Consider the following 16,771-nt stretch of genomic DNA (forward strand, 5'->3'; position numbering starts at 1 on the left):
GCTGAGGCAGGTAGCAGACTTCAGTTTATTGATCGAATACCGTGGAAGAGCAATCAGTCTACAATAGAGATTGCTTAAAAATCACTTGTGTGACCAGTTCTAGAATATTGGCCAGGTGTGTGGGTCCCGTACCAAATAGGACTAACGGGGGATATTGAACACATACAGACAAGGGCAGCATGGATGGTCACAGGTTTGTTTGATCCATGAGAGAGTGTCACAGAAATACTGAAGAAACTAAGCTGGTAGACTCTTGATGATAGTAAATTTTTTTTGGGACAGATTATGTCTAACAAAGTTTGAAGCACCAGCTTTAAAATGATCACTACAACTCACTATATATCACTCACATAGGGACTGCAAGGATGATGGATGGATGGAGAGGGTTGCATGGGTGCACGTCGGCAAGGTCTTCAGCGACCGCTCAATAACAGACTGAGACTGGTGTCAAGAAAATACACAGAACAGGAGGATAAAACAGAACGTAAAATGCAGGTAAAAAGGTTGGAAAAAATGTGCCTACCCACACCGAAGTGTGGGATGAAGCATACCGTCAGCAGTAAAACACGGACAACACAGGAAGAAAGCGATAGAGGGAGCTAAAACAATATAGCAGATGGAAGTGGCTGGCTGATGGCAAGGAAGAAAGGGAGGAGCCAGCCACTCTGCAGTACACTAAAACCACCAGCCTAAAAGTTTAGGCCAGAGTCCAGACACATCACAAAACTTTAAAACCCTAGATACACGCGTCTCATCATTAGCTAAAGTACAGAGCAGATCCACCATCAACTTGTGCTTCTGCCCTTGCATCACAGTATAAAATGCAGTCTGTTAAAATGTGGCGGACAGAGATGGGCACACCACAAGCATCACAAAACGGGGGATCCTCCTGCCATAATAGAAAGCTATGTGTGAGGGTCACTTCTTCCCACCTCAGCAACCGGCAGGAGGAACGCCACGGCCGAGTTGTTGACTTCACCAACCGCAGTTTATTGGCTGCCACCGCCAGCCATTCTTCCTCGCACAACTTCATGCACTTCTTGCGGAGTGCAGAAATGACAGACTGCAAGGGAATAGGACAGTGAGGATAAGATCAGAATAATTACAGCACACACATAGACACTCAGAAATCATTCTTTCTGTGCTCCATTCTTGACTGGAATGGGAAGAAACACTAATAACTGGTACATTAGGATGTACGCTCTGCCATGCATGCCAAGATGGTTTGCAGAATACAGATGTAAATCTAGATTTTTGCTGTAGTTAAGTTATTTGGAAACGAATTGACCCAGAAAAGTCTGAGAAATATGCAGCTCATCAAAGGTTATTTGTTTGTCTGTCTTGCACGAGTTTTGTTCTTCACTTGATTCTTCAAATCGACTTTGAAAAGTGAAACTTGATCCAGACATCTTCATTCACATATGTTCATCCATTGTTGAAAAATTTCACACCAATTTCTCACCTTTCCTTCAGTCATTGCTATATCACTGTTTACTTCCTTTATTCGACAATACATTTCTGCGGATTTCAACTTCAGAGCATTCAAAAACTGAGTAACTCCTCAGATGTGGCGTGCTTTCATTACATTTTAAATAATCATAAAATGCACAATAACCTGTTCAACTGGCAGTCATACTAGACTGAGACAAGATGTCAAGGGAGGAATTCAAGACAGGATAGAAGCACAAATCAATCTGTAGAAATGTGCAAATAGATCATTACTTCCTGTATTCATCACTTCTACAATATTCATCCAGTATTACACATCTGCAATATTAATCATAAAAATCAACATGTGAGGAAGTCTTGCTCTCCAAGGTCAAGTAAATACAATTTAAACAGTCTTTTTTTTATTTTACAGCATTGAAATTGTATACATTACAGCAAATAACAATACGAAAGTAAATAATAAATGGTAATAGCGTGGAACAGCTTGGTGTCAAACTCATATTTTTCCTTCATCAATATCTCCTCAAGCCTTCTGAGACTCTGGATCCAACAGCTTCACAGGTATCTCACCCATAAAACTCTCAAGAAGCCTCAGATGGCACAATTTCTCGTGCTTCAAAGAAGGCTGCCATCAAAGCACTGATTTGAACATTTTCACTTGTGCCAGTAGCTAGCCTGTATTCAATATCTGCCATTTTTATTAGCAAAGTGTTTAGTGCTGAAGCTGGAAGTTCAACTGGAACCAAAATTAGTTGTAAATTAGAAACAGAGCTTAAATACCTATACAGCAATCTTAGACCTATAACCTAGAAAACATTTATAAGGGCAGTCAGAGCACAATTTTTCATCTACAATATTCATGAATCACATAAATATAAGCAGATTATCAGTGCAACCATACCAAATCTACGCTTCTCTGATGACAGTATTGCAATTTTTTTTGGTAATTGACAAAAACATAATCCATATACAGCTATAAAATATTCTAAAAAAGTGAAACAGTTTCACACATCTGACTTCAGGGGACATGAACTATGAACTGGCTGGACGGACTTCTCCCTAAAAACTTATCTCCCCCTCCCCCATATCTGTGAGAATAACCTCAGGTGAATCTCTCCCACACTATTTTGAAAGAAAAAAAAAACACACAAAATAAGAAAAGGCAACCCACTCACCTAGAGTGGATTGTTGCATGAAGCACAGAAACACAAAACAGGAAACAGCACTGACACTAGCTTTTGAGCTTTCCATCAATAGTATGCAAATCCACATGCGCAACCACTCAGACACCCATAAGCAACATCCCATGGCCTTGGCAGGACTAATTGTTTATACTTAATTATTGAAGTAGTTGCCTGAGCTGATGGAGGTGGTAAGAGGGTAATGATGGCTGCAATGAGGGAGCAGTAGGGAAGGTCTTTGGTCAGATGAGCTCACAGGTGCTCAAAGGGCGGGAAAGGGGGGGAGAGTAACATGAACATGAAGAGGTAGAAAGGGGGAGGGGAGTGGGAGTGGTTGAAAAAGGAGGTAGGAGAGGGAGAATGCCTGCATGAGGAAGGTGAGAGGGGAAGAGTTGTCGGAGAAGGCAGAGCATGGTCTGTACAGAAAAGGAGTTGTGTGGACAGAAGAGGGAAGGGAAAAAGGCAAGGCGAGACAGTGGGAACAGGTCAGCAGAGCTTAGGGCAGATGCACTGTGAGAGAGCAGGATGTGATGTAAGAGACAATCTCCATGTGTTTGGTTCAGAGATACTTTGTTCCGAACTCTGTATTTTTTTCATCTTGTTGTGTGGCTGTGGAGTCATCTGTCCAAGGACCTGCCGCTTTCCTACTGCCCTGTCCACACCTCCAACAGCTCAAGCAACTGCTTTCAATAATCAAGTATCAGTAATTAGTCTTGTCATGGGCTCAGGAATGTGCATTTGAGTGTCTGTATTGTTGTGTGTGTGAATGTGTGTACTACTGCTGTAAATAAAGCTAGTGCTTGAAAGCTAGTGTGAATGCCGTTTTCTGTAATGTGTTTCTGTGCTCCACGCATCAATCTGCTTTAGGTGAGTGGTAAGCTTTCCCTTGTATTACATATTTCTAAAGAGAAATTAGACAATTTTGTCTTTAGGAGCTCAGTCAATCAAAGGCATTTTTTCAATTACATGGCTTGAGTGATGAACACAAACCAAATTTTCATGAGAGTATTACACAAGAGACACAATTATCTTTTTCAGCATGGCACAGCTTGAACTGTCAAAAAAAAAAAAAAAAAAAAAAAAAAAAAAAAAAAAAAAAAAAAAAAAAAAATTTCTTTTCGCAAATTTATTCTGTAAACCAAACTTTGAGATCTTTAGGACACCTACATTTCCAGGTTCAGGTATTGTGTTTAAAGTAAAGTACTGCACCACATAAGAATTAATGCAATATTTGAGAGTTGCCATAAGATCAAAGATCTGCTGAAGTCCATGAAGGATTCCATAGATGCTCTCCACATTGTGATCAATGTTACATGCAACTGGAGCCAAACAGCACACCAGCAACAGCTGAAACACCACCTGGACTATTGCTGGCCCACAAATTTTCAAGAAGTCTGTATGGTTGCCAGGCAGCCATGAATGCTGAGCAGAAAATAATGGAGGCCACTGAAAGATGCCAACAGCCTAGCTGCCAGCAATCCCAGTCCAATGAGTCCTTGTGTTCTGACTAACTAGCAGCTCCTCATGAACTGGACTCACCCATGTAAACAATCAACCATAAGAGTAGAGGAATGGAGCATCTACCTATTTCAGCAGGAAGCACAGACCATGGATACAAGTTGCAGAATCACTGTTCCTGACAATCTACCATCATAGAAGAGGCTACAGTATTCCATATGACCAATCTTCTGCAACAGGCTTTTACGCTTTGACCTAATCAGTGACATTCCATTATTGTGACTATGCATGTCACATGACAACCAAAACAGGATGATAGACAGGGTGTCCCATAAGGAATGGTCAGTATTCGGTGACACAACAGGAATGATCATTTGAAGCAAAAAACTTCATATGGACAGTGCCCTATTCTGAATGATTTCCGAGATAGAGAACATTTAATGTACAGTGTTATTTATTTTCTGCATTATTCAATACACTGTCACATAAACAACAGTAAACACAATAATATGCACTTTACAAAGCATCAATTGCAAAATACGAATTTTCAACACATTCACCTCCAAGAATTATAGTATACATCACATTACAGCTGTTGTACAGTTCACAATAATTGTTCAAAAATCCCACTATCACCTTCAATGCATTTGTGAACTGCTGGGAGAACATGTTATGTTGCTTGTCTGAGCGCCTCTACATATTCCCTAATGAGACAAGTTGCATCCATGATGTGACCAAGCAGTTCAGCTTTCATATTCATGTTTCATTTGTATATCTCAGACTTCATTCAACACCATAAATGAAACTGTAATGGCGTAAGGTCTGGTGATCTCAGTGGCCAATTAAATGTACTACCATGACCAATCCAGCGACTAGGGGAAGTGTGGTTGAGGTTTTCCCTCATACGTCTCGTAAAATGTGGAGGAGCTCCATCATGGGGGAAATACATTGCAGTCTGTGTGGCAATGGAAAATCATCAAGGTGTTCAGTACCAAACATGGCTCGAAAAACTCTGAAATTGGTTTCCACTTTAGTGAGTCGCCTCTCCTGTGACCATTGATGATTATTAGATGTAGTATTGACTCCAACCCATGTAAATATGGCTTCAATAGTGATCAGTGGAAACAAGTGACGATTTTCATTTAACCAGTGACAAACCGCAAGTCATGTGACATGGTCGCCAATGTGAAGACTGTGGATACACTATTGTAAAATGGGTACAAGTTTCCTACTCATAACATTTTGTGGGACATTATGCGTAGAAAGTCATTGCGCGCAGGGTGTACCATTTCAACAATGTCTTGCTGTCTCTGTACAGGTTGTTGAACAACATGTTCAGAAGAAAACTGGGGACTTGGAAGAATATGTCTCATACAGTGTGCTGAAAACTCTGGTAAAGACTCTATGATCAGGAATTTGATGTGTCGGAAAGCACCAACAGTATTCTTTGATAGCAGCAGGAGCTTTCATCACAGAAGCCAAATACATACACCATATATGCATAGTCTTCATTAGTGTTGATTTGTGTGGTATTTTAGCCAGTGTATATATGAATTAAGTAAACTGATGCTGCTCTCTGATACAGGCTAAATCCCGTGCACTACTTCACTCACAACGCACCATGAAGAATGGTGCATTAAAACAGGTTACTTTAATGGCAGTAAGACAACCTAAGCTAAGAGACTGAAAGCAACGAAGTAGATTGGGCTAAAATAAAACATTAGAGGTTGGTTGGATAAAATACAAAGGTGGGTGTCACTAGCCCAAAAACAAAAGTACTTTTCAGGATACGGTATATGTCTATAACAAGTTTCTTGCTTCAAATTAGTGTTCCTGTCATATCCCCGAAGATTCACCATTCCTCCTGGGACACACTGTACAGGAAAGATCATTCGCAGAAAGCTCCAGTTCAGTTGCCCTCAAGAGGACCTAAGAAAGACATTCGAAACATCTGTTTTTACAGTACTTTTTAATTCCAGATTGATACAGCCAAAAGTGCACTAAAAAATTTAAGAAGATGCTTTTGTCTATTTACAATTTTGTACTTTACAGTCATGACCAAAGCTTACGGCATTCACTGATATTTCTTTATATAAAATTAAATTTATCAAATATATTGTGTTTAAAATTCTGTGTCTTATTTCCACATAGATCCTTGTTCACAATGTAATCATTTTACATCTGGCACAAATCTTTCTGTTTCCTTGACACCTACCTAACATTAATACATGGGAAATTAGGGATAAATGTGCTCTCCACATGATCATTGCAAATGGTACACACACTCGGATTATAGAAGGGAATCACTTGCATCCTTTTCATAGGAATCATCTCAGAATGTCCCCGAGACAATTTAATGACATTATGGACACACTATCCCACTTGTCTGGACAGATCTGAACCATTTTCTTTCCAAATGCAAGTCTAGTGTCTCGGTCATGCTATTATTAAATTACTGTGGATCTTTTACATGTCACTACCTCAGGTTTTTCCAAAAAAATCCTGCTATAGATCACAGTGTGTCAATTTTGACAGTAAGGTGCTATGCCACTTTAATCAACTATACAGAAAAAATTACTGTAACTGGACTGTGTCATATATTTTTGGATGGCATGGAGAATATTGAGAAATGAATGATAAAAAAAAATGAAGAAAAGACATTTGTAATTGGTGGTCCCAAATCTCTTATTTATTTATTGAATGACTAGTTTCAGGCTTTGCTCACTTTCAAAGGTCATGTATTTTGTATATGGAATATACATGGCATGGGTGCTTCTATTTAACTCATCAAACTTTAGAAGTAGCTCAGATCTGCATTACAACATGTCACAATTGTAGTATGTCTATGTATGAGCATAATTCTCTTAATTGTGATACCCTCACTACCCAATTTCTGTTGTGCCAACAATCAGACCTTTGCTTTTTCTAATGCTTAGAAACCATCTTCAGTGAAGGTTTGAGTGCAATAAACAAGTGTTATTCCTAAAGGGGGTATTACACAACCATCTGCTGCAAATGGTACTGGTCTAGCGTGACTATGAAAATCAGCAGATGCATTATCAGTGTGCCAGAATAGAGAGCAGTTCTAAACTGCCATCAATCTGCACGCGCACACTAAACAGCAATAACTCCTCGTGCATGTGCAGGAGGTGGTACCGCAGTACTTTCTGCTTGTTATTTGCTTATTATTAGGTGTCTAGTGGCTAATTCCTGATTTTTGTGTTGGTGATTTTCTGAATTTCTTTCAGTAAGTAGGTTTTCCTATAAAAAAAAAAAGAGAGAGGCAATACTTTATTTGCCAGTAGACTTCCTATTACATTAACCGTTTGTGAAAGCATTTTTATAGTGATTGCTTCACATTGTAGAAATGGAATGGAGCAAAGAGGTATTAAGCATCTTAATTCAGGCATACAGCGAGGAAAAGTGTATGTATGACCCGCACGAGACACTGTATCGTAATCACGTATGTTGGCAATCGCAATCGTTTATTTTTGAGTAATGTGCATATAACTTCACACGGTGATTTTCGATTTATATCATAATGCCTTTGCTTACGAAAGCTCATGTTTGATTTGATTGCATCTCTTGCTTTATTTCAGCATACCAGGAAAGAGAAACTGGCATTGATAGACGAGAAAGTCTGCGCAGTTTTGCCCAGTGTAACAGAAGAGGACTGTAAAACTTTTAGTGACCCAGGCACTGGCTTTTCATTATCGTTCTACCCTAATCTGAAAGTTTACTGTCGCTGTCAGGGCAATAGCTCCAAAAAAGAGTGGGTCTTCCACCTGCAAAACGCTGTATAAAAGTGAGTGTGTGTGTGTGTGTGTGTGTGTGTGTGTGTGTGTGTGTGTGTGTGTGCGTGTAAATCTATTGTTGACGAAGGCCTTAACGGCTGAAAGCTTTATTTATTTGTGAGAGTCTTTTTGTTGTAACTATCTGCAACTCAGTATCTCTGCTATATGGTGAGTTGAAACGTTCATTTTCAGAATTTTGTTATAATACATACATTTTCTGAACTCGGAAAAATAACACACGTACACCTTTAAGTACGGGTCCTCTAAACTGTTGCAAATTGCAGTGCATACAGCCACAACAACTTTTGAAATCATACAATGTAGTAGGATTTCACAGCCGGTGTTGTCTTTAGTGAAAACTTCTGGGCTGAGAGGCTGTGGTCGACGTATAAAATTTCCAACTAACGTTTCGTCTCCACATGCGGGAGACATCTTCTGAGGTAGTCCAGCTACTGCCACTGAGGCTTCAGCTACTCTCGCGTTTATAGAGCACATAGAGGGCACCACCTTTCGTTACGTGATGCCGATGGTATATCTATCTTTGGAAGGCGTCATCATTCTTGATTAAGAGTAATCTATTGTCATTCTGCTGGCGCAACGTCGACATATGATGACGCCTTCCAAAGATAGACATACCGTCGGCATCACATGACGAATGGTGGTGCCCTCTATGCGCTCTATAAATGGGAGAGTACCTGGAGCCTCAGTGGCAGTAGCTGGATGACCTCAGAAGTTGTCTCCCGCAGATAGAGACGAAACTTTAGGTGGAAATTTTATACATTGACCACGGCCTCTCAGCCAGGACGTTTTAACGGAAAACTTTTGAAATGGTGGGCTGTTATTCTGTGGCTACAAGCCAGACTCGTAAAAGATCCCCAAGTCACCAGGAAATGTAATGTTGTAACCAGCCTGCAACATAACAGGGCTTGTACTGGTATTTTATCAGTGATCAAGGCTGGTATGGTCACAAAATGTATAAACATATGATTTAATTCCTACTTTCAAGAAGGTGAGATAGTCTCCCCCATGACTGTGTCACACTTGCTAATTCCATCTTCTATCATAGGCAGCAACTTCTCGAAATTCTTGCAAATCTTCGACCCTCAGTTCTTTCATTAGCAGTGAATACAGTCCCCTGTCTTTGTCCCTTCTTTTCAGCCAAGGTCGAAACCCAAGAACATATGGCTTTTCGTTTTTGTCTTCGTTCTACTCTAATCAGAAGGTTTACTGTCACTGTCAGGGCAATAGCTCCAGAAAAGAGTGGATCCTCCATGTACAAAATGCTGTATAAATATCAATTTAGATATACATATACCTTTGTAACGAAGTGTCATAATACAAAACTAATTTCTTGTTAAATAGAAAACTGATCTCAAAGAATTAATTTGAACGAATGATGTTCCAATATATCACAAGGTCTCCCTTGAGTTTCACACAGTAGAATGAACAACTTTACAAGAGATCACGCAGTTCTATTTGTGTTTTGTACATTGTTACCATCTATAATAGGGGCTTAACACTGAATTCCTTGAGCCTCCTACAAGTATCCTTATCCATTCCCAAAAAATCTGTACATCTCACAGGTGCTCTATGACAGTGTTTGGTGCTGATCCAAGCAATCACCTGCCATCAGTTTGTCTTTCTGTGTTTCCTCCTATCCATGTGGAAATAGCAGACTGATCTGACCCCCCACCCCCCTCCTTTAAGTTCTAATACGCTTCCTACAACCCAAGCCAGGACATGGCAGTAAGCACCATATGTACAGCCTACAGGTGGGAATGCAAACACAGAACATCAACTTTATGATAAACATTACTGCCAGAGGCTCATTTGAGATGAAAACTGCAAACTGTGGGAGACCATATAATGTACAAATGCCTTAGTATGATGAACAGATTCTTCGTACTGTGAATGAAACTTGAGCAATTAGTACAAAGACAACTGCAAGAGGGGAAGGAGTTAATCATATGACAATCTGAAACATTTTGCACGTAAATCTTCTGTACCCAAACACCTTCAATGAGTGTAAGATTACACGAGCCAAATGTTCAACCATCAATAACTTTCTGTTGACACTGATGAAGGTCCTATCATGTGAAAATCCAGCCTCAAGTATTGTACCAATCAAGCTGGGGCATATGAAAACCCTGATGAGGTGTGGCAAGACAATTATCAAAAGAAGTTCAGCCTCAACAAGTGGGATGGAATCATTCATGATCATCTCACTGGTCCCTACTTCTTTCCACAACATCTTACTGGAAAAATGTATCAACAGTTTTCTCAGACATCAGTTGTTTCGTTTCCTTTATGATGAACCTCTAGACATCATCCAATGAATATGGTTTCAGCATGATGATGCATCATCCTGATTTCCCTAAATCACTTGGGGCAAATGCTGGAATGGTTTCTTTGAAAAGGCACAGCCAATTTCCATCTCCACCCTTCCCCAATCTGAGTGTGTGCTCCGTCTCTAATGACCACCTCATTATCAACGGGACATTAAACACTAATCTCCTCCTCATATTATTAATATAATTAAACTACATGCTAGTATACAGGTGCTAAAACATCATCATCTCTCAGATAACACACACAATTGGTAACTTAAAGTTACTTACTTCTATGTACAAAGTGATGAACTTCTGTTAATATATCTTGTAGTGCCAAGCCCTTAGCCATTTTAATGTCCTTAAGTCCTGAGATCATTAAGGAAAGATTTATGTGGAATGTCCAGTATGGAAGGTGATGAGACACATACATCATAAGTTACTTAGTTCATTTTTAAGTTTAGAATGACAAAAGACAGAACTCATGAAAAAATTATAAACTAGAAAATTCTTAATAGTAATGACAATCATGGATGGCTGAATACTGTATTGATCTTTATTATGCATCATGTAATTGGCCATGGAGGTTCCTCATTGTTTTCTGCACCATCTCAAGTGAGGTACTGTAAATTTGATCTTGATTTCATTGTTTTAATCCATTCAGTGTCCTTTGCAGAGTCCCACCAGAGCCAATTCTCAAGCTATTCCCATGAAGGTGAGAAAAAAAATCATAAGCAGACAAATCTTAGCTTGAAGGCCAGGGAATTTCATAAAATCTAAAGATGACATGGTTACCAAACAATTTCTTCATCACTGGTGTTGTCTACTTTGCAAAACTTGATTATAGAAACATCCTAATAGAAAGTAGTGTCATGAAATCATGGAGAGAGAAAAAAGGAAAGAAAGAAACAAAAAGAATATGCAGGACATCAAAATTCTTAAACAGGATAACAGTCATTACAGCTCAAGCAGCAATCGGTATTGTAACTGTAAACTGTCGAAGCTGCGTTGGTAAAGTACCGGAACTTCAAGCGCTGACAGAAAGCACTGAAGCTGAAATCGTTATAGGCACGGAAAGCTGGCTGAAGCCAGAGATAAATTCTGGCGAAATTTTTACAAAGGCACAGACGGTGTTTAGAAAGGATGGATTGCATACAACCGGTGGTGGCGTGATTGTTGCTGTTAGTAGTATTTTATACTGTAGTGAAATAGAAGTGGATAGTTCCTGTGAATTATTATGGGTGAAGGTTATACTCAACAACCGAGCTAGGTTAATAATTGGCTCCTTTTACCGACCTCCCGACTCAGCAGCATTACTGACAGAACAACTGAGAGAAAATCTGGAATACATTTCACATAAATTTCCTCAGCATGTTATAGCCTTAGGTGGAGATTTCAATTTACCAGATATAGACTGGGACACTCAGATGTTTAGGACTGGTGGTAGGGACAAAGCATCAAGTGGCATTATACAGAGTGCACTATCCGAAAATTACCTCGAGCAATTACACAGACCGCTACGGTCGCAGGTTTGAATCCTGCCGTGGGCATGGATGTGTGTGATGTCCTTAGGTTAGTTAGGTTTAAGTAGTTCTAAGTTCTAGGGGACTGATGACCTCAGAAGTTAAGTCCCATAGTGCTCAGAGCCATTTGAACCAATTAAACAGAGAACTGACTCGTGGAGGTAACATCTTGGACCTACTGATAACAAACAGACCCGAACTTTTCGACTCTGTAAGTGCAGAACAGGGAATCAGTGATCGTAAGGCCGTTGCAGCATCCCTGAATATGGAAGTAAATAGGAATACAAAAAAAGGGAGGAAGGTTTATCTGTTTAGCAAGAGGAGGCAGATTTCAGACTACCTAACAGAACAAAACGAAAATTTCTGTTCCGACACTGACAATGTTGAGTGTTTATGGAAAAAGTTCAAGGCAATCATAAAAGGCGTTTTAGACAGGTACGCGCCGAGTAAAACTGTGAGGGACGGGAAAGACCCACCGTGGTTCAACAACAAAGTTAGGAAACTACTGCGAAAGCAAAGACAGCTTCACTGCAAATTTAAACACAGCCAAAACCTCTCAGACAAACAGAAGCTAAACGATGTCAAAGTTAGCGTAAGGAGGGCTATGCGTGAAGCGTTCAGTGAATTCGAAAGTAAAATTCTATGTACAGACTTGACAGAAAACCCTAGGAAGTTCTGGTCTTACGTTAAATCAGTAAGTGGATTGAAACAGCATATCCAGACACTCTGGGATGATAATGGCATTGTAACAGTGGATGAGACGCATAAAGCTGAAATACTAAACACCTTTTTCCAAAGCTGTTTCACAGAGGAAGACCACACTGCTTCTCTAAATCCTCGCACGAACAAAAAAATGGCTGACATTGAAATAAGTGTCCAAGGAATAGAAAAGCAACTGAAATCACTCAACAGAGGAAAGTCCACTGGACCTGATGGGATACCAATTCGATTCTACACAGAGTACGCGAAAGAACTTGCCCCCCCCCCTTCTAACAGCCGTGTACCGCAAGTCTCTAGAGGAATGGAAGGTTCCAAATGATTGGAAAAGAGCACAGGTAGTTCCAGTTTTCAAGAAGGGTCGTTGAGCAGATGCGCAAAACTATAGGACTATATCTCTGACATCGATCTGTTGTAGAATTTTAGAACATGTTTTTTGCTTGTGTATAAAGTCATTTCTGGAAACCCAGAATCTACTATGTAGGAATCAACATGGATTCCGGAAACAGCGATTGTGAGAGACCCAACTCGCTTTATTTGTTCATGATACAGGCTCCCAGGTAGATGCCATTTTCCTTGACTTCTGGAAGGCGTCCAATACAGTTCCGCATTGTCGCCTGATAAAGTATGAGCCTACGGAATATCAGAACAACTGTGTGGCTGGATTGAAGAGTTTTTAACAAACAGAACACAGCATGTTGTTCTCAATGGAGAGATGTCTACAGACATTAAAATAACCTCTGGCATGCCACAGGGGAGTGTTATGGGACTATTGCTTTTCACAATATATATAAATAACCTAGTAGATAGTGTCAGAAGTTCCATGTGGCTTTTCGCGGATGATGCTGTAGTATACAGAGAAGTTGCAGCATTAGAAAATTGCAGTGAAATGCAGGACGATCTGCAGCAGATAGGCACTTGGTGCAGGGAGTGGTAACTGACCCTTAACATAGACAAATGTAATGTATTGCGAATTAATAGAAAAAAGGATCCTTTATTGTATGATTATATGAGAGTGGAACAAACACTGGTAGCAGTTACTTCTGTAAAATATCTGGGAGTACGCGTACAGAACGATTTGAAGTGGAATGATCATATAAAATTATATGTTGGTAAGGCAGGTGCCAGGTTGAGATTCATTGGGAGAGTCCTTAGAAAATGTAGTCCATCAACAAAGGAGGTGGCTTACAAAACACTCGTTCGCCCTATACTCGAGTATTGCTCATCAGTGTGGGATCCATACCAGGCCGGGTTGACAGAGGAGATAGAGAAGATCCAAAGAAGAGTGGCGTGTTTCAACACAGGGTTATTTGGTAAGCGTGATAGCATTACGGAGATGTTTAGCACACTCACTCAAGTGGCAGACTCTGCAAGAGAGGCACTCTGCATCGCGGTGTAGCTTGCTGTCCAGGTTTCGAGAAGGTGCGTTTCTGGATGAGGTATCGAATATATTGCTTCCCTCTACTTATACCTCCCGAGGAGATCACGAATGTAAAATTAGAGAGATTCGAGCACGCACCGAGGCTTTTCAGCAGTCGTTCTTCCCGCAAACCATATGCGACTAGGACAGGAAAGGGAGGTAATGACAGTGGCACGTAAAGTGCCCTTCCCCACACACTGTTGGGTAGCTTGTGGAATATAAATGTAGATGTAGTTTACATTTATTTATTTTTAAACTGCAATCTGATGATTGTGTATGATGAACTATACACAATGTAGTCACCTCGCGGCGGTGTAAAAGGGGATCAAACCGCATTAGGAATGCTGTCTACCATGTAATATTAAGGCTGTTTTTCCTTAAAGCATATATTAATGCTTCTGTCAACAGCTGCAGTACCTATATTAGGCGACTAGCTGCAAATCTTACAGGTTCATTTTCAAGCCTGGTGTACTGAGGCTACAAAAAAAAAAAAAAAAAAAAACAGTACATACTTGTCAGTTAACAGTGAATAGAAAAATGGTATTACAATAAAAAGTTTTAATGTAACAGAAATTAATTATTTGAATACAAATATACCTGCACTGACAGTGTCTGATCTCAATAATAAGCATCAAAGTGGCAGCATGTGCTTTATAAATGTTGGCAGAATGAATGTCACAATCCACACATTCCCTTACAAAGTCTAAATCAAACTGGAGGTCAACAAATCCAAAAGCAGTAGGAAACTTTCGATGGTGCTAACATGCCTCACTTACAAGCGCACGTCTGTTGCCAATGGGCATGCCATGTTTTAAATGTGGATGTGCCTAAACACTTTTACTAAACCTGACATTAATACAGTGAAAGACAACGACCAATGTACAAGTATCACACAAATACAAATCTAGTGCCACATGTACCCGTTACAAATTTGACCATGAAACAAACAATGTAAACTCCAGGTAGGAATATCAACAACATAGGAAAAGACAGATTGTTACTTATTGTAAAAAAGAAAACAAATCAGATTAATTGCTCCATTACAAATTTTGCATCATACATACAGACGGTTGTCTTCCAAAAGTCTACATACATAAATAGTTTAAATAGATAAAATATATCAAAATAATACATATTGTTTGTTTAACCAACATGTTTTGTAAATAACAGTTACATAGTCCCACTAAAACAGTGTCTCATGGCACAGAACCATTACGGCATCTCGACATGTGCAACCACCTCGAAATCACCTTGTCCTGTACTCAAAGTCCATATCCGTTCATGTGCGTCTTCTTCTTGTAAATCACAGAGGTCAAATACTAAAATACACACACTCAAGCATTTTACATAACTCCACACAATTTTGCATAGCTGGTCATGCATGCTACATGAACAACCTTCTTTATATAGCACCCCTATGATTACACCAACAGTTATGTACAAACATCGTGACCTGACATAATTTACTAACTAGACATGCTAAACCAATCATAGATGCACGTAAGTGCTCTCCTAGTAAACACGGCTTCAGATTCAAACATCATGTTCTAACACATTTGCTGGCTTGACATGCATATCTAATTACAGATTACACTCAAATGATGTGATACCCACTACAAAGATCTCTCTTACAAAACACTGTATTACGTGCCATACAGCACACAGTATTTCCAATTATTTGCTGTGAGATCATCATACACTATTTTGGGTACCTAATTCAGTAATAAAAAACTGAAAAGACTATTAATTGTAGACTGCACGGGAAAAACTACACACACTTAACTAAGAACAAAATTAAAATTAAGAAATAAAATTTAAAAAATTAGGCCATTGTGTCCAGCCTCTGTGTATGAGCATTTTTGCATGTCATCTACACACACTATTTATAAACCATTTATACCTAGAGATCATGCCACATACACCTTAGCCCCTGTTAATACCCCCTACATTTACCATCTAGAAATAATCAGGAAATGGCACTGGCATCCCAGAACATGTAACTAAGTACATGCGTAGGTGTAGAGTGCTTACATAACAGTGATCTTGTCAATGTGAATTGTATTAAGCAGTTCAAGAAATCACAAAGACAGAGGTCAGTATTAGCCCCAAGTCAATATGGGGAGCTTGACTTTGGAATTCAAGCTTACATGAACATATATGGACATATATTGTAACACAACCATTACAAAGGCATGCTTATAAGTAATGCATCATTGTAAGCATACATAAAAAGAGAAAAAAAACCTACTCATAAACGCATTTATGGTAAAAGTAATTAGCTATTAAGCAATTTATAAAAATAATGTCAATTTATATTTATTTTTATACCTTTATATTGACTTGGTTCCAGTGTTTTTGCTATGCAACAACTCTAGTTTTTACTAATTCATTGTGTGTTTTTCCTCTGTTCTTTTAGGGCTATACTATTTGACAGAAGTTGGTTCCTGTGGTTTTATGGCATGTGGGTTGCATTTGTGATCTAGTCACTCTCAAAAATGTGCCTGGTAGATACGGCAACAAACGTGCTGAACTCACAGGTCTAGAATTTTGGGAAAAGATAGGATGAGAATTTTAGGCTTTTATAACTGCATGGTCATTGTTTTGGAACAACAATAGAGCATGGAAGGTCTATTTAAGTGATGCAGAACCCATGTCAGGTATCAAAAGTCTAAAAGTAGCCTTTCCAATGTGAAAGTTTGATGAACTAAAAGGTTGAATGAGGAGTTTGGGTGAAATTCATCATATTGAAAAAGGAGAAAACAAAAAATTGAAAATAAATATGCCGAAAGGAAGAATTTTGTTGCAATCACTTCTCCAGCTGCTCACTGGTAGCAGTAACAATCAGAGCAGTCCATCACTTGGAAAAAGCAGCAAAAAATTGTGCAACTGACAATGGAAAAAG

The 16,771-nt window shown here is 39.3% G+C and overlaps 1 protein-coding gene across 1 annotated transcript in view; it reads right to left on the bottom strand.

Moving 5' to 3' along the window:
* Positions 1–1,833: 1,833 nt before the first annotated feature.
* The window catches only part of LOC126411618 (replication factor C subunit 5), a 93,460-nt gene continuing 78,522 nt past the window's right edge, over positions 1,834–16,771 (bottom strand). The window contains exons 7-8 of the mRNA XM_050081377.1: positions 10,501–10,578; positions 1,834–2,185 (exon numbers count right to left, since the gene is read on the bottom strand). Of these exons, the coding sequence (XP_049937334.1) occupies positions 2,031–2,185; positions 10,501–10,578 (233 nt within the window). The 3' untranslated portion in view covers positions 1,834–2,030. The remainder of the gene's footprint in view (positions 2,186–10,500; positions 10,579–16,771) is intronic.

The sequence above is a fragment of the Schistocerca serialis genome, chromosome 1 (genome assembly GCF_023864345.2).
Source record: "Schistocerca serialis cubense isolate TAMUIC-IGC-003099 chromosome 1, iqSchSeri2.2, whole genome shotgun sequence".
NCBI classification, from domain to species: domain Eukaryota; kingdom Metazoa; phylum Arthropoda; class Insecta; order Orthoptera; family Acrididae; genus Schistocerca; species Schistocerca serialis.